General features: G+C 38.0%; 1 protein-coding gene across 1 annotated transcript in view; it reads left to right on the top strand.

Annotated features, from left to right (window-relative positions):
* The window catches only part of DNER (delta/notch like EGF repeat containing), a 106,718-nt gene that overhangs the window by 76,041 nt on the left and 11,016 nt on the right, over window positions 1-19,661 (top strand). The window contains exons 8-11 of the mRNA XM_422604.8: window positions 7,322-7,546; window positions 12,366-12,488; window positions 14,332-14,445; window positions 16,129-16,260. Of these exons, the coding sequence (XP_422604.3) occupies window positions 7,322-7,546; window positions 12,366-12,488; window positions 14,332-14,445; window positions 16,129-16,260 (594 nt within the window). The remainder of the gene's footprint in view (window positions 1-7,321; window positions 7,547-12,365; window positions 12,489-14,331; window positions 14,446-16,128; window positions 16,261-19,661) is intronic.

Raw genomic sequence — 19,661 nt, 5'->3', positions numbered from 1 at the left:
TGATTGACCCACTTAACAGCTGTTTTGAAACACAGACACTGGCATTTTGACTGCAGAGCGTAGCTTTCATTTGGAAGAATTTTGAAAATTGCCTTATAACTAGTAGCAAAATTCAGTAAGAAAATGTTTCAATATTAGACTTACTAATTCATCACTTGTATTTTTCTTAGGAAGTCTGTTCATTATCTTTAAAAATGCTTTGTAGGAAAATATTTTGCCATTACAAAATACATGGAAAAATTATACTGGGACGTTTGGTTATTTTAAAGCTGCCACATTGTTTCTGTGTGCGACATGGCTTCATTGCTTGTTCCTGATGGTCCTTTAATCAATATGCTAACCAGCTCTCAACTTCTCTTACTGCTCTTTGAGGCTCAGGCCATGATGACAGGATTGCATGTGTGTTTGGGTCCCAAGATGGACTGCCCTCTGCTGATGTGCCACTGCTTGATGTGTAGCGTTCTTGATTATGTCAGGTTTTCTTCTGCAGGAGAACCAAATTACTTTTGCTTCTCTCTTAGTCTTGTCTTTAGCTATCTCTGTGTTATGATGCTTGGTCCTACAGTCTTACTGGCTGCTTTGTGTCTTCAGTATTTATCTTCTGTCTTCCTTCTTCACCACTGATCCAGATCTGTGTTTGATCAGTTTCCAGTTCAGTTCTCTTGTGCACTGTGCTTCAAGTAGGCAAATCTTGGAATCTTGGCACTGTTGTTCCATTATCTTAGTATTTATGCTGAATGATGTTGCTGTTTTACCTACTGCGAACACTGGTACCATTTTCTCAGGTTTCTGCTATTTTTCTTCATTGACTCTTCTGTTCTTATTACATTTTACACACCTGTGCTCTCCTATTTTTCTTGGGGTCTTGAGATTTTCTAGGATTTCTGGATTTTTCTTAAAGATAAAGTGGGATTTCTGACCCTTCAAGAGGAAAGAAAAAAATTACTTGGCAACTTCAAGAAGAAGGTGTCTGCTCATAGAATCCATTGTTATTCAAATGTGCTTTTTGTGTCACCTGTCTGAAACTTTGCATGAAAAGTTACCAATTCTAATCTCCTAGCATTATCTCTGCATTCCTAAGGGCAGCCACATTAGAGAGCCAGGATGGAATTGGGCAAGGAGCTGTTACTCTGATAACTTATTTATATATCTAACATGCTTACATGGTATAAATGTTTTCCTTTTCAAAAAACATTGAGGCATCTCAAGAAAACATTGTAAGGAAATTAACTTACAACTCTTGTAAAAATCAATTTTAAAAACATAGGAAAAAAACCTTTGGAGATGATGGAATGTTTCAGGAATCACTTTCTGGACTGGGCAGCGTTATTCCCCAGAAGAAGAATAGTCTTGAACACTAATGATTTTCGGTTCCTTGGAAATGAGCATTTTCTGAGGAAATAATTCTTAGGCTTGCCTGAACACACTCCACCTTTTGCAAACAGCTGCTTTTTTAGATTGAGCTTGTGCTAGAATCACAGAATGGCTTGGGCTGGCAGGGACCTTGAAGCCCACCCAGTTCCAACTCCCTGCCATGGACTGGTTGCCACCCATCAAATCAGGCTGCCCAGGGCCCCATCTAACTTGGCCTTGAAGGCCTCCAGGGATGGGACATCCACAGCTCTCTGGGCAGCCTGTTCTATTGTCCCTCCAAACTCCTAGTAAATAATTTCTTCCTAATATCTAATCTAGATCTGCCATCTTTCAGTTTAAAGCCACTACCCCATGTCCTGTCACTATATTCACTCCCTGATAAACAGTCCATTTGCATCTTTCCTACGGACCCCCTCTAGGTGTACAGCAAGGCTGTGATAAGGTCTTCCCCAGAGCCCTAGAAATTATCCTTGACATCTTAGTAGTTGCCACAAGGTGAATGCTTCTGTCAAGGTTATGCAGCTATGCCATCACTGTGAAGACAAAAGTGCTGGTGCAGAAGCGATGCTTAGCATGTCTGCAAGAGCCACCCTGTGGGCTTATTAGGTAGTAATTGTTGCTTTCCTATCCTGTTCTGGAAGATCTATTAATGCCAACAAACTCAGGAATTCAGATATGTGGAGGGAGAGAGTGGATTTTTCTAGATGCATTTTGATGCATTATTCTCTCAGAGAGGCATATTTTGAGAGCTTCAGTCTTGTTTGGAAAGATGTGGTTATTTTTGTAAATAAAGCAAAGAGTAGGTAATTGAAAATTACAGGTGCAGTAAGTTGCTATTTTTAGTGTCTTCAAATTTTCCATTAAAAAAGCCACACACACACACAGAAAACCAAAACCATGATAGGTTTCTAATTTAAGCAAGATCTCCAGCTCTGCTTCCATTCTCCTGCTGTGCGTAATAGCAATTGCTTGTTGAGAAGAGGCCTTTCTTTCTGTACTGCTAATTCAGCGCAGTGGGGGAAAGGTAGCCAGAGAGCTTATACATGTTTAAGAACTAAAACTGGAGGTTCTGTATGGATAGGCAGAAAAAGACAAGAGCAGGTGGGAAGTATTACAAATGGAAAAGGGAAAAATGGCAGAAAATGGAATGAAATGGAAACAGAGAGGAATATTCTTGAGACTGTACATTTTTCTTTCATGTGGGATCTGTGGCTCATGAGAGAGGAATGTGAAAGCACACCAAAGGTGAGATATGAGGTGCTGAAAAAGAAGCCTACATCGAATATAAGCATTTTATGACTACTCTTTAGACAATGTTAGAGTCTTAAGAGTCTTTTAATAAGGTAAAGTTCTTTAGGCTTGAAGATTCCATTTTCTGTGTGAAGCATCACAGATTTTAATGCGTCCAAAATGCTAGAAAATAGATTGTTATATGAAGTGGATGAGTCACCCTTTATTTAAGAGCAAATCAGAATTTATGTTCAAAGCTGTAATGAATGAACTTGAACAATGTTAAAGACTGAAGAATGCATTTAAAGGATATTTGGGATGTCTTTATTACTGCCTGTTCATCTTTGATTATCATACTTAACATACTTAGCAAATATTGCCTTCAGATGACCATGCAAATAAATTTCCAAAAATTCTAACCCCACCCCCAAGTAAACATCTGTCAACTTGGACATGGATGTTTGAAATTTATATTCAAAATGATTCTGTAAATAACCACATCTATCTGTCAAATACCTGTTTTTATTTTCTTTCACTTATTGTTATGTATAACCTACCACTGCATTGGTAGTAATATTGTTAATTAGGATACTGCTGATCATTTTATAAATTCAGTTACTTCAACATCTTTGAATCAGTGAGAAATTATATAAATTCCCAAAGCACCCTGGAGTTCAATATACAAATAATAAATTGAAACATAGACAAAAACAAACAAACAAACAAGGTTGGAAATAAGCAAAAACATTTACAGTAAATACTTAATCGACAGGAAAACGTGTAGTCCTATTAGGGGTTCTTGGGAGTTTTCTACTTTCTTTATGTGGAGCTCACCAGCTCTGACTGGAGTGGCAGAAAGCTTTTAATTCAAATTAGCATATTTTTGAAATAATTTTCCAATAATGGATTTCATAACCATCCAGTAGAAAGAAGTAGGCAGGAAACAATGTTATGATTGACAGTTTAATGTCTAGGTTTCTTGAAATTTGAATTTTCAAGCTGATTTTTATTTTCTATTGCCAATCTGACTTGACCAGCTGCAGGGAATTAGAGCTATGTAAATGACAACAAAAGTTCTCTGAAATACCTGCTGATAACCAGAAAACAGCAGATTAAAGGATGTTCTTACTGTGGTTTCTGTGGTTTAAAAAGTATAGAGCTTGACAGCTATAGAAGATGCTAAGTTGTGATTCATATATGTTGATTTGCAATAGCAGCTAGAAAGTGCATATTTTCACCATGAAATATAGTGATGAGTAGAAAATAATTTACTTGTCTGTATAAAGAATTGTTTAAGTTTTATGTTCTTCACATTTTCTAGACTTCATCATTCACACAGAAAATTTTTCTGGATCAGATCTTGGAAATATGATTATAACTTCTTTAGGCTTGCATGTAATTAACCTATTATACGTTTTAATTCCAGGAAAATAGGATACACAGCTGTTGTGTGTGTAAGATTTCCCAAGGTTACTGGTGACTGCAGAATGCGGAGTTCTTCACATTGCCATAAGAGAGTTTAATTTACCTGTAGAATATTGTGCTGTTAATTAAAAATTTTATGGCTGTTCAGTTTCTGCTAATCTAATGCTTTCACCTGGCATCTTTCCAAATTGCTCCTGTTTTTTTGTAGATGTCTCCGTAATGCTTTAATGTCTTTGGCCTCTGTTCATCTTTATGTGTTGAGACTTAGCTAGGTGAATTTCCATCAACACCTTGCAAGTCCTTTTGAATTGTTTCTTGTTTTCTTATGATGAGTATTTTTTTTTTTTTTCCTTTACAGAATTCGGATGAAATTCCATCAGACGTCTCACATTTCCTCACGGAACAAATTTCTGTGGGGGAAAGTAATACATGTCTTTCAGATCTAAAGGTTTTTGTAGTCTCTAGACCGAGTAATTCACAAGCTTAAATTTTCACGTTTGTGTATTTCTTGGAATTGGGTCTAACATAACATTCTGGCAAGCTGGTTGTTCGGCAAACTGTACAAAAAGCAGTTGTACGGCACTTCAGGAAGCATTCAAGTTGCTTGATTTATTACTTGACTCTTGCTTCCAGTAGCCAAGTAATTAAAATCCCCCCGTGATGAGGAATTCGGCTTCTATCCAGAGCTTTTCTAGCTCTGGAAATATTTTTTGATCTACTTTCTATTGCTGCCCTGGAGGTCTGTAGCAATATGTAAAGAATATCACCTGACTGCTAACTTTTATTCTCTTTGGCATCTAACCAAACGGTCTGTTTCATGCAAGCACAAATAGTGCATTGTGTCTTTGAGCAGTATAATTGTTTTCTAATACTGCTTTTCCCCTTTGCCTTCTGTGTTGTTTCTGCATTTTGGTCATGTCCCTGTTACACCAATGACCTAGATGCAAGGTTGTGTTTGTGTCAGCTAGCTGAAGAGCAATTCAAGGGATAATTTCCTGCAGTTAAATGTAATCCTGTAATAATGCTTTATTCTGCTTTCAATCAATATATATCCGAACCTGATTTTTATTTACATTAATTTCAACAATTTTATTGATATGGACTCATATGTACTATCAGAAATGCCAAAATAACACATCTTCAATTCGGATGCATAACTACTGATGATTCTAGAGTTTTCAGACATTAAACTCATACATAAGATTAGTATTTTCAGAATGAACTAAGCTTATTTCACAGTGCAGTCAAAGATAGCATGAGGGCAACATGTTTCAGCATATTTTAAACTTTCATATGTTCTTGAGGAGCTCTGTCACTTGAAACATTAGCCATCTGCCAGTATGCTTCTCTTTGTAGGGAAGATTATTGCAAAGGTTGTAGTAAAGCAATGTAAGTATCATTGTGTGACCCCAGATCTCCTTGATCTTTTTAAATCCAGTTTCAGAGTTACTGTAGAGATTTACCAGACTCACTGACTGATTTCCTCCTGGTAACAGTTAAAAGTCTTTGCAGATTCCTTTAAATCCATCCAGGATTTTATGATAAAAGCACAGGCTTTTTAAATTTAACAGCAGACTATTGCTGGAATTAGAGATTTGGTTTTAGGGTTTCCATTCCATTCACTTTCTGATGGTTATTCAGTTATTGTCTACAGGAAGGACTTCTCCTATAGGATTCCCCAGTAGTCATTTATAGGCTGTTTCTCTTCAACATCAGTGAGCAGGAGGTACTGATAAAGCCCATGAACCAATCTGAGTCACCGGACATCAGAATGGAGAGGGCAGAAGGGCCTTGCCTATGTTCTTTGCCTATGCCCTGCAAGATCTGCTTTTCTTTCCTGATCTACTGATTAGGAGTTACTTATAATTAACTGTTAATAGTTAAAGGGCAGTTGTAATCTTTTGATCTTTTTAATAGTTACAATAATCTGTGTTTTATTAATTTTTGGAATAGTTCTTTCTGGTACACCGTATGGGTTAGTAATGTAGATTGATCTACTTTCTAATGTGCTTCTTTTCAGAAATGCCAACTTCCTGACAACATTTGAACACAATTACTATTTAATTCGCCTGAATGTGAATTGTGAATTATTAAAAAGCAGAGAAACTCAAAATGCTCTGAAATTAACACATCTGTCAAAATTAATTTAGAACTATTTCCTCCTTGCTTGAAATGTGGAATGGCGTTGTATAGAACAAAAATATTTACACAGTCATTAAAAGATAATGGGATGCTGTAAAGTAGGTATTGAATGTAGCATTTGGACTCACTTTTGGTATTCATCATAAACTTTATACTGTACAGAGATTCACTTCCAATAGATTATCTTTTAAATACAACATTAAGACTTTTAAAATATAAAAGCTATAGATATAAGGTCAATAATCCACTTCATTTCATCAGGGGTAAGATTTACAGATTGAACGTTAATCCAAAGTGTCATCTGTCATTATTTGTCTTCATGCTCAGAGTTGGTTTAGAACAGAGACATCTCCTCCATCTTCATCCTTTCTGTCACCATCAGACATATTCTGTGCCTTTTTTTTGTTAATTTCTCTTTCTGGTTAAAAGCTTTTGTACGTGCAATTGCTTATTTCCCCCTCTGATTCTGAAGGATATCTGAAATGTGGCTGCGATCTCCACAATCAAACAACAAAACACACACAAAAAAAACCCCAAACAACTCCCTTGCAAGGATACTCATTTCTTCCTACCTAATTTTTATATGGTGTTGCTTTAACAAATAATTATCTGCTAATAAGAAACATTTTCATCAAATAAGCTATTCTTTTATGCTTCTAATATATGACTAATATATGTTGTATATTATGCTACTAATATGTAACTCATATAATATATGAGTTATACTCATGTGGTCCTGTAGAGGCTGTTATTCTTAACCAACACATTAACTTTAATGAAAAAAAGTCAATTTTGGCTTTTTTTTTTTTAATCTACCTGTCTGTTCTGTTCCTGATCCCTAGAAAATCACTTCTGCTTCTCTAGCCAGGTACAGTTAAGAATGTGGATAAGCCCTGCCAGATTCAATAAATATTTTCTTCACTTCTCTGTCTTAATCACACGATAGTGTAATGCTGCCTGAAACTGCTTATATCTTCATGTTGACTGGTAAAATTTGAGTATAAAATATATAGAAAGTATGTACTTTTCTAGTTTTCATTTAATAGAAAAGTGTCACTGTGTGTCAATGGTTTAATTTTACATTTGTTTAATTGTTTAAATTATTTGGTTACCAAAATATTTAATTATCAAAAACATTTATATCTTTTAGGGTTTTTAGGAACCTCTTGTGAGGAAAAAATAGACCCTTGTGCATCATCACCCTGCCAGAACAATGGAACTTGCTATGCAGATAGACTTGTCTACTCCTGCAGTTGTAGTTCTGGATTTACAGGACCTACGTGTGCTCAGCTGATTGACTTCTGTGCTCTGAATCCTTGTGCCCATGGCATTTGTCGCAGTGTTGGAACCAGTTACAAATGCCTCTGTAGTCCCGGTTTGTACCAAACAGTTACATTACATATTTTTATAAGTCTTCTAGTATTTTTATATGTAGGTTTCAATGTATACTTCAAAATTACTTCATTTTTTTCTTTTCAGTACATAAAACACATTGAGCAGATGTTCTATCTGTTTAGAATAATGCTAGGAATCTACACATTCCATTTGGAAAATCAGAAGTTGCAGGGTAAGCACTGAAAATACCCACTGAGATCCATATGGCCTGGTTGATACTTACTGTTATATTATAGAAGAGTAGTATGCAGGATAAATCTTTCTTGGGTGAGATATCAGTGTCATTGGAGTTGAAAAGTTTGAGGGAAAGACTGGAGAACATGACAGTAATTTTGGGGAAAGGATTGGAAACAGACAACGTAACTGAACAAAGTACAATTGGAAAAAAAATGATTGCTAAATAGAGGCTGTGAACAAGAGAAAAAAACATTGAAGTTCTAAATAATTACAGAAATGTGTAGATGGCTGAGGGGGGGAGGGGGAGATGGACACACTCAAGAGGCAGGGATATGAGAGTTGCTTGATAGTATCAACCTGTTCCTTGACTGGCTAGTCTGTGTTCTGTTAGCCTGTTTATTTTCTGAACAGGAAAGTGCTGTTTTTCTAGCTATTGTGTGGTATAAGGCATTAGGACACAGTGAACAAAAATCTCTGGAGGAAGGCAAAACTATTGAGATGCAGAGTTGCCTAACTCTGCACGACACTGAAAGTGATCAGTATATACCAATAGGATTTGATCCTTAAGTGGTTTTAAATGTATGACTGGAACCATAGTTGACTGAAAAAAATAAACAGCCAAAGAACTTTGAAGAGCATTTAAGAAAAATATCTATGCTAGATATGGTCTGGAAAGTTCTGAAAAGAATTGTAGGAATTGAAACACAAAAGAGGTATTTTAGCCATGTAGAAGCAATACAAAAAATCATCAGCAGTCTTGCCTTCCCAGTTAGTGTAAAAACCGTCTTCCAAATGTCTAGTATAAAAAGGGATCGGATTTGCAGAGTGTCAGTTGTTGTCCGAGGGCCCTCCAGTGGCACCCCTGGAAGCAACACTCAGTGTCTCCTGGTTTGGGAAAAACAGGGAAGACTTTGACAGTCTGTTACAGTACTTATGATGTTGTTGAATAAAATGTGTGCAGCTTGGTAGCGTTACCAAAGGTTAATAATAAACATTCTGAACTACAGAGAGACATTACCATACATTAGTGGGAAAGAAATGATATCTGCTTTGTGAGTTTGGAGGCTCTCTGGTTTGCAGGCTCTCTATGTCAGTATGCCTAGCTCCAAGACTTTTTTTTGTGTGGGAATCTCTCACTTTCAAATATGCCACAGAATGAATGCACATAATACAGATATATTAGTAGTAAGTTTAGTAATTAACATTTTAGAACTCCCTTCTATATTGGTTATACATTATCTCTGAAACCCACTGTTTAAAAAAGAACACACTGTTTGTGTGTTCAGTCCATGATGCCATGTTCTTTTTATGAGGTATTTGACAGAGGATGTAATTTCTTATTGTAAAAGCAAAGCACTGCAGAATTTTGCTTCTATTTTCAACTTGAATGCCATCCTTCCTTTATGCAGTTTCTACCAGAAGGTATACAGTGTCATTTGGATTTTCATTTTTGTTACTCTTGCCTCAAAAATTAAACAAGAGAGGAATTTTAAACAGTTACAATTAAACCACGGCCTGTGAAAGTTCCCTTGCTTAGTAGGCAGTTTGGTTTCCGGATTGGTACACTGGCCAAAAACACATGATGAATGAGAAATGATAGCTATTATACTTGTATATCTTGCATATCACGATTTGCAGAACACTCACAACCAGGCATTTGCTACTGATTTTTGTGTGTGTTGACTCTCATGAGCATAGTTATGGATAACCTACACCATGTACTAGCTTGTACAGAAAAGCTAATTTGTATAAATTAACTTGGAAAGCTGACTGATGCTTTTGTATATTCTCATTTCCAAATTGGGAAGGAAAAAAAAGTCAGCATTTCAGAGTTAGATTTTAAATGAACACGTTTATTTCTTGACCACATAATATACAACTAAGTTAGTGAGGAGCTGTGTATGAGCTGATTTTCCTTGTGAATTAGAGTTCTCTGTTGCTTTTTATCTCATTTGGCCTTCCCGATAAAGATGGGTTTTGTCCTACTGTCTTAATTTGCTAAAGTGTTAAGTGTGGATAAGCACAGGGAATTGCTGCCAAGGAGCCAGTGCCTGAGAGACCTTCAAAAGCTTTCAGCCTTGTTCTTTATCGACTTACGAAGAGAGAGGAAGCATCTCTCTCTCCCTTTTGTTAACCTGTTAGAGCAGATATTCTCAGGAGGTTGGCAAACACTGCTGTATCTTTTGCCCCATCAACTTGTTCTTGAAGGCTCTGACAAAGCCCATGGCTTCTCATCAGCCTGCTTCATACAGATCTTGTGTTCCCTTTCATGTTCTTTCCCTTTGCAATTTTTAACACAGCCCTGTTGAAAAGCACCTCAGCACAGGTCGTTGTCTGTAGCCCATGCCTCCCTGTTGCTACAGCAGGAAGGATTTGGGAATCCAAGTGAGAGTGGCAGCTGATCTGTTGCTGCCCTTGTGAAGATGGATAGCAAAGGACAGTTGTGTAGAAGGAGAAGAGGTAATGCAGGGACATCTTTATTTTATTTTACCTTTTAGGTTCACTGTCCCTTTCCCTAACTCTGAAGAGTTAGATCAAAGTGAAACTGTCAATGGTAGATTCTGCTGATGTGCATGAAACTGAAAGTATATTCACTCTGTAGTGACCTGGAAAAAGAATTTAATCTTTTTAGGTGCCCTTTTTAAAGCCGCAATGACAAATGTGTTTTCTCCTGCTCAGGATGCAGCAGATAGAGTAGTGTTGTTAATGTACGTGGCATTCATTTCTGAACATGTCCATAGAAATGTTATACACAAGATGGTAGGCATATAGCTGTATTTGGCACTGCTTGTGAGTTTAATCTTCGTGCTACAAAGGAAGCAACTGTGCTATAATCTGTTACTCTGAAATATTTATTTCTGAAATATTCCCCCAATTCCATCTCAATTCTTTAATTAAAAAAACCCCACAATTATTAGTTTGAATAATCTTGAAGACATATGTCCACATCCAGTACCATACATGGTTCATACACCAGTGCAGTTTTAAAGCAAGTGTGAAGAGAAGCCCTTCTGAGGAGCTGCGGGAGGAGATTCGGTGCCAGCAGGTGCAGTGCTGTGGGTGAGGGCTGGGGGGGCTGCACATGGCAGAGATGCATCTTCTCCTAGCTTTTGAGAAAATGGTTCTGGAATGTTTCTTAGTAAGCTACTAGTCTGGCTACTTAATATAAAAACACAGTTTTGTGCAAAATCACAATGTGTGTATCTATCTTGTGCTTTTATAAAAACCATATAAAACCTATTACAACGCACAGCATTGTATTACAGATTACAAGTACGTATTCGTGGTATTGCATCACAGTAACAAGAGGTCAAGAGAGAAATACTGGCTGTGATGAGGGAAGAGGGTTAAATGTTTAACAGCTGCTTCTGCTGTTGGGCTAGAATGCCTATCCTCACTTTTCCCATAGGTGAGGAAAGAAGAGATGGTGCTATGTTTTCACAAAGCCAAATTATTTAAGAAAACATGGAAGGCAATTGTTTGTCTTCATTATCCAGTCAATTCAGTTGATGTTAACCTCCTGACCAGTGTGCAGGCAGGCTGTGTGGTACTGTGGCACGAAGTTGGTAGCAGAACATAGTGAGCAGCTGAAGAGAGAAAATGCAAAATTCTTTTAACTTGGTGTTTGCCATAATTTCCAGAAAGGATATAAGCATTATGAAAAATGCATGTTTTAGTACAAATCTTTGTACTATTTGTCATTGTACTTTCAAGAAAGAACATATTTTGTTTGTGCTCTTAAATTCTGAACCTTCCCCTAAAGGTTATTTGGCTAATTATGAAGCACTCCCTGAATTCCAAACAAGTGGGAAATAACTGCTTAGAGACAGTTTAGCAGATTGCCTTTTGTCATTGGTCAGACACACCTGTTTACCAGGGAGGAAGCAATGTTTATGTTGCATTTAATCGCATTATTTATGCTTACTGAGCATTGTGACCAGTTTATTTCCTAGAAATATTGTCTAGGAAGACTTTTCGACTACTGTGAAGACCGATGATCGTATATATTTCAAGCAGATTCACTCCCTTTTTCTTATTTTATGGTAAAAGGGAGTGGCCCTTAACAGGCCTCAAAACTCTTCTGTGCTCCAATTTTCTTTGTCTGAATAGCCAGACCATAATACCTCCCTGCTATACTTGGGAATACCATATAAATAAAATACCTTAATGCTTCTGAAATGTTTTGACATTGTACAGTATTAAAGTTAAAATATATTATCATTCTAACTACTGCTTTACAGTTATCTCCTCTTTGATGAAAAGTTTCTTTGTGGCAAGGATTCAACAAAACTCAAACGTGTAGCTAATAGATTATTCCATTTTGTCGTCTGAGTGCAGCCATTTGCATTGCTCATAGTGGCCTTGGCCAGCTGCCTCAGTGCCTGCCGCCTCGCTGTGCTTTATCACACGGAGAGTGGCTGGGTTGTCTCGGATTCCTGGATTTCTTTTTTGTCATTTTACCTATGGAGCAGATGTCCTTAAATTAATGTCTCAACGTGTATCTGTCTGCACAGTGTATTTCAACTAGCACGCACCTGCCCACAATCTATCAAAGTGTAATTATTAATTTGGACTGGGAAGTGTTTCATTTTTAGTCTTTATTTCCTTTCTGTGTGATTTAGGTTACCACGGCCTTTACTGTGAGGAAGAATACAATGAATGCCTTTCTACACCCTGCCAGAATGGGGCCACCTGCAGAGACCTCGAAAATGGCTACAAGTGCTTGTGTCTTGCTGAATATGAAGGTAAAATGGCTCTTGTCTCTTGTTTTTTGAATGTTCCATGTATTATTTTTATTATAGGATTGGTTAAAAACTGATATACCGAATCCTCCATTGAGCAGAAATAAATCCCACATGTAAAATAAATAGCAGCAAGCTCTGGTGTAAATCCTGATCCCATGAGTAGTTCGGAGTAGTGCAGAGGTGGCTAGCTTGTGTAGTTACTCACTGAGAAATGTATGCTCCTGCATGGCGACAAGTGGAATCTGTTCTTCTGAAGGGTGCTTCTTTCCTATTGTTTTTAAGTTGAGTTAGAAAGCGAAGGGGTTTTCAAAGAAAACATAATAAAATTATTTCATCAGCTATTCTTGGGAGCCATTACATGGAGAGCTTTCCAAATCTTATTTTGGATTTTCCTAGTGAAGTGAGTTAAAAACACAGTGACAAAATATTAGTATTCAAAACAGATTAGCACAAAGGAATAAAAAGGGAAGGTTTTTTTCTTTTGGCTGTTCATTTAGAAGACTGTGAAGCCCAGAGACAGCAGTAGTTCTGTGACTGCTTTACCATGTTAAGCACATCTGGTCCTGGGTATACTTGAATGGAATCTGTCTTCAGTGTTTCACAAATGATTTATATATAGAGCAGGAAAGTATGTGCTTTACTGTACAAAACCTTCTATCTTACACTAGATTTCAGCTTTAGACAGTGTAGCACTTAGCAGCTCCCTGTGATACATCCATCCCTCTGTGGAAGGCTACAGCTGCTTTGTTTTGTGTATTCTGTTTGGAGTCATGCTGTGAGAATGCTTTGAACTTATGTATTATTTCTATTATATATATATATATATAAACACGGAATGATTATGTTTTAAGGAACATTACCCCAGCATTTTTTCTCATTAAGAGTATCAGCCTTTATCTGTGTTGATAAGTAACGCTCATTTAACAGCTTTTTGAGGCTAAATATTCATTCCGTGCTGGTGATTGCTCTGTTCTTCATCACTTTAGAGGCTTAGTGAGGAGATGACCCTCAGCTTTTCATAACAATTTAAAGGGCACTTAACCATAACTTTATGACTTCATCTTCTGCTTTCCACCAATCTGTACATGCAAGTGAGAGCTCTGTGCGTTCAGTGCATTTTGCTTCAAATGAAAGCATTGGACCTGGTCCTCTGAGCAGCTTTTGCTGATTACTGAGCTTTCTTCTTTCCATACTTAATGTATGTAATTAATGAACAGAGCAGAGGTAACTGACTCCAGATATTATGTGGGCTATTACGTGGGCTTCAACTTTACTAACACCTTTCCCTGTCCACAGTCCCCCCCCGCCTTCCCCTGGGCAGGCTCCTGGTAGCTCCTGGCCCTGCTGGCCTCCTCTGCTTCACTGCAGAAGTAGAAGCTGACTAACTCAAGTGTTTACTTATAGCTATGCATTTGAATAAATTAATCTATCCTCTTAATTGCCTCAGCTGTGCTCCTCCGTTTCCTGCGAAAGTCAATGAGAGGCATCGGAATGCTTATGTATATAATTACATTTTTATGTTCAGTTATTACTGAAGATGATTATTGTTTAAATTTTATTGAAGAATAGCTGATCAGATTATGCATCACTATGTCATTGTTTTTTGTAGAAACTCCTGCAGGTCTTGTTAGCAGAAATTGCCCTACCTCCCTTGGGGGTCGCAAGGGCAGTGGGAAAGCACATGTATTAAAGCTTCACCACCACAGAATGTATGGATGCAGTCTTACAGCAGGCTTGGAAGTTGCACATCATTGCACTCTTCCAGATGAAGTTCCCACCTGTTCTGATTCCAGACTGTCAATGTGCATAATGTTAACGGCAGTTACTAATTATTCCTTTTCAGGAAGTCTCTGTGAGTTATACAAAGATCCCTGTGTTAACATCAACTGTCAGAATGGTGGCACCTGTGACAGTGAAGGGCTGAATGCCACATGTATTTGTGCACCTGGATATGCAGGCAAGTAATTTGTACCTTACACAGGATGTTTAGATGTCAGTGTTTACCGTGTCCAAAAAGAAGACAAACACCAAATAAGACAGCATCTCTTGAAGAACATTAATTAATTTGGATGTTGGTGAATTGTAGTCAGTCTAGTGGGAATAAAAATTTATTGATATTTCTTGCAACTGCTTTCAAATTAAAAAGTTTTGTAGCAAAAAAAGTATGCTGTTGAAGGGAATTCACAAGGCAAATGTCTGTCTAGTGTACCTTCTGAGATTTCTGCTTAAGACTACATTGCATTTTAAAAAACAGTATTTTGAGGAATTACAGGTAAGCCAATGTACTAATTGGACCCTGTTGAAACTGGAAGATGTTGTAACTTTGACCCATTAATTACTGTGAACTGAAGAAACCACTCTTTCGATTACCTGAATATACAATTGTTGAAAGCCCTAAAGTGCTTGTTACAGATCAGTTGGTACTTTCAGAGTAATGGTAAGCAGCCCATTTAATCCTTTGGCCTTATATTTAAACTGATATAATTGGTGTAATCAAAATAATCTGCTGTAAGATATTCTAGAACTTGATACTCTGTTAGTCATATAAGGTAGCAACGAAGTGATACTAATAGATGAACCTATTCATAGCCTTTTGTAGATCAAATAGTACTTTTTGTTCTATGCTTGCTGTTGCACAGTGACTGTTTCTCAGAGTCACTTATTGCCTATATTATAAGGATATATATGGCAATTTGTTATATTGCATTTGCTTTAGAAAGAATTTATATTTAAAGCAAGCATAGAGATACTCTGAGTGAGGTAAGTCAAGTCACTTAGCCATTAAGCTTTGTTCTCACCTGGTTGAACAAGGATATTTCCTTTCTAGGGGCTCTGTAAGTTTTACTTCTTGAAGGACTTATGGAATATTTTTGATGTTCATAGAATCATAGAATGGTTTGGGTTGGAAGGAACTTCAAAGATCACCCAGTTCCAACCTCCCAGCTGTGGGCTGGTTGCCCCACACCAGATCAGACTGCCCATGGCCCCATCCAGCCTGGCCTTAAACACGTCCAGGGATGGGGCACCCACAGCTGTCTGGGCAGCAGTGCCAGGGCCTTGCCGCCCTCTGAGTAAAAAATTTCTTCCTAACATCTAAAGTGCCTCTCTTTTAATTTAAAGCCACACCCCTTTCTCCTGTCACTATCAGCCTGTGTAAGAAAAAAGTCAGTGCCCTTCCTGCTTGTAAGCTCCATTCAAGTAGTGGGAGGCCACGAGGAGGTCTTCTCAGAGCATTCTCTTCTGCAGATTGTGAACAATCATAGATTCGTGAAGTGGTTTGGGTTGGAAGGGACCTTTAAGATCATGTGGTTCCAACCCCCTGCGATAGGCAGGAACACGTCCAGCTAGACCAGGTTGCTCAAAGACCCATCCAGCCTGGCCTTGAATGCCTCCAGGGAGGGGGCATCCAACTCCCTCAGCCTGCCTGTATAAGAGAGGTGCTCCAGCCCTCTGAGCATCTTTGTGGCCCTCCTCTGGACCCACTCTGAGAACAGAGATGATTTTGAGCTATAAGGTATTAAGCCATCAGACAAAAATCAAATGACATTGATGACATGTCTGATGTATGAGACGGCTGCTATATAGAAGTTTTTTTTTTTTTTTTAATTGTTTTCTTTTTTTTTTTCCTTCCTGATACAAGGTGAAGAATGTGAAATTGACATTAATGACTGTGACAGCAACCCATGTCACCATGCTGGAACTTGCATAGATCAGCCCGGTGGTTACACTTGTCACTGTCCACACGGGTGGGTTGGTGCAAACTGCGAAATACGTAAGTTTTGTAAAACCTTTAAATAGCTGGCTTTTATATATATATATGTATGTATGTATATGTGTGTGTGTGTATATGTGCTTAACTGTCTTGAAAGCTTCCAAAAATGATACTGGCTTACACTACAGAAATTTACATTTACCTCCAAATATCTGTCTCTACAAATAATCTGAATCATCTGTAAATTATCAAAATTCTGTTGAATGCTGAACTAGATTTGGACAATAGGGATGAAGCATGAGGATGATCTGGATGAAGATAAGGCCATAGCATTTCAAAACTGGCTGTGAAAGTTGGAGAACTGTATTTCTGGCACCTCGCCTGGTGATGTGTTGGACCAGATTGCCAAAGATGCTACCTCACAGTTGGGCACTAAGCAGTTCGTCTCTTAATTGCACGTATGCTTCAGAGCTTATTTTTGTACTCACCTTGCGTAAAGAGCTACGTGCACAGTATTAGCAGACTGGTGCTGACTTCTGAGCACCTGCAGTTCTAGAAATGTTTCCACAGAACTATTTTGAACTTGCTTCCCTCAGGACACCAGGACTGTGTAATTATGCTGACTGGTGTGCACATGCTGTTACCACTTTTTTTAGGAGTAATTTCCACCAGATTTGTTGGGAAGGTAAAGGTCTCCCTGACAAAGTATTTCTGAACATTTAGTAAGACTTAGGGAAGGTTTGGTAAAAGCTCCATTGTGATCCCCCTTAGAGGAAAGCTTTAGTGCAAGCTTGCACTTATTAAGCAGTAGAGAGTACATGAGAGGAGGGAAATATGAAGCCCAACTGTGCAATATTTAATACAGAAATTAGTCTTTATTCCTGCTGCACAGAGGGCTACTTTATATTTCACTGATGTCTCATTCTTGGGCTACAGATGTCTTCTCTACTCAAGTTTAGCTGTTCTTGAATGCTCGGATGCCATGGCCATGGATCCCTTCAAGATATTACACAGGTGTTATTTACACCTCTAACATTTTACACAGCTAACATTGCAGAGATATGCAATAAGTTAAAAAAAAAATTGAACAGAAGGGAATCAGCACTCAGAAAATTCCTATTGTGCATTCATGAGACAATGCCTACACAAAGGCTGAAATAAAAAATGTTTTCTATATATAATTTCCACAAGGACAAAATCAAGCTTCATTTTTTACTAAAACATTGCTTAAATATACCAACTGCTTTTTAAGTTTATTTCTATTCTCAGGGGTAGTCCCTACTTTAAGCCAAAATGTTACCACCCAGCACGGTGTTGGGAACACAGTGCTGCGTGCTGGCTGTACTGACAGCTGACTGCATTGCTGACTGTATTGCTGGTGCTACACGGTGATCAGATGAGCTTTTACTGACGGGTTCTTGACATGCATGTCTCAGGTGTCACTGAGTTAATGAGCAAGGCAGTGCAATTCTGTCTTTGTTAGCTACTAAGTAGTGGGCTGACAGATGAGCTTAGTTCTTGGAGAAAGCAATAAGCATCCTGTAGACATATTTCATGGAGTGCCTGGGCATAGTAACAATTACATTTCTGTTACAACATGGAATGAATAACTAAGGGAAAAGGGGGAGGGCTGCATGCTTCTGAGCCTTGCAGATGAGCTGTATGAAATCAGGGATGTTTGCTCTGGAGCCCTTTGGCTGTCATGCCCTAGGGTCACTAAGAGTTTGGTGCTTTCCACCTCAGATACATAGTGTAAATGTGGGAAAATGGGGAGAAAGCAGAACAGAGAGTGGAAGGAGCCTTTTCAGCCCCCAGCTGCTCAATTACTCCTGCATCCCCCTGGAAGGGACATATACCTCTAATAACTAAATAAGACAGCTGAGGTTCAAGCTTACATCTGTGAGTGGTCAACATCAATTCTTTCTGATCTGATTTGTAAGTCTGCAAGTGGATAAAACTATACTTGAAACATCATTCTCTTGAGTGAGGAGATTGTCTCTGCTTAGTGCATATTTCTCTACATGTAGCATCTGGTTATATGTGAACGGCAGTGGCCTCATCTGCTGCTCAAGAACTTGAAAGTTCTGTTCATTACATGCTTGTGAACTGTGTAAGATTACATGATGGGAAGAAGCAACAGCATGTAGTTACTACTGTTGCAAGTCTTTCACTGACATCACTGATCTGTTCTTTTATCTTGTGACTGCTGTGACAGGAGGCAGGAAATTATCTGAGTGTTAATTGGCATTGATAACACTGCAAGCCTGATTTTTAACCAGAAATATTGGTCCTTTTCTTCCCACCTCAATATTTGGAGAATAAATCATATTGTATTTTTCGTGGTAATTGCTTTCAATTGAAGAGGCTGAAATTACTGTGGATATATATATATTTTTTTCCAAACAAACCAGATACTGGAGTTTATATATGGAATAGTAGTGTAGAGATATTAAAAATGCAGTCTACCACTAGTTTATAAGCTTAACATCAACAAATGTCAGTTTCCCTTGCTAGTAAAGTTTCTTTTACCCAACATCAAATGAAAATGCTGTGTTGTTATAGGGCCCTATGATGCTTCACAACAGCAAGATGTAGGTATGGATGCGCAGCCTCTCTAATCAGTACAATGGCTAATACACAAAGCTGCGTGTGGAAGCTTTCCTAAACTCCCTGGATTTTAACAGCTATATAGAGGATCATGCAAATAGAGAGGGACTGAGTTTAGAAGAAATCACTTTGCAGAAGGATTTAAAAGCATTTTGATCTGCAGGTTTTTCTACAGAATTATGTACCTGTGGGAAGTTCTTTGTGCTCAGAGCTAAGAGTTATCTGTCTGATCTGATCCCAGTCTGGTCATGTCTAGAAATAAAACGTCCATACCCAGCTCCTTTATAAACAGATATAGCACATCTGGGCTTGCTGGAGCTGAGTCAATGGTGCAAGGAATTTCTATTCAGCTCTAAAGGTTGAATCTTTTGGTGTATCTGCTTCTGCTGGTCTCCCCATAGCCCCTTGTCATGTTATTATATTGCTTCAGCATTTTATGGATAATAGTGTATTGGAAATTAGATTTATACACTGTACACTGGCTTCCTCTCTATCCGACCATCCCTCTGAGCACTGGAAAAAGACAAGATGGACTGCTCTTAGGGAGTCATTTGACTAAATACAGCACATTTTATCTTCTGTGACTTTCTGTTACTGGCTGTGAAGGAGGCTGATTGTACTTAGCTTGTTGAAAATTTCTCCAATTACTGTTAGTTCCCCATTTTATTTTACTAGCTATCTGTTTTACCAGCTTGAGGTCACTACCCCAGCAGGATTTCAGGGTTATCCTTCTGTCAGGTGGCATTCTTCAGTTTTCAAGCTCTGTATATACAGCAATAACAACAACAACAAAAAAACAAACAGTGAAGAGAAATGTAATTCACCTAGATGAACTGTGATATTTATGAGAACAC

This window comes from Gallus gallus, chromosome 9, assembly GCF_016699485.2.
Source record: "Gallus gallus isolate bGalGal1 chromosome 9, bGalGal1.mat.broiler.GRCg7b, whole genome shotgun sequence".
NCBI classification, from domain to species: domain Eukaryota; kingdom Metazoa; phylum Chordata; class Aves; order Galliformes; family Phasianidae; genus Gallus; species Gallus gallus.
This window is presented reverse-complemented; position numbering and strand designations above follow the sequence as displayed.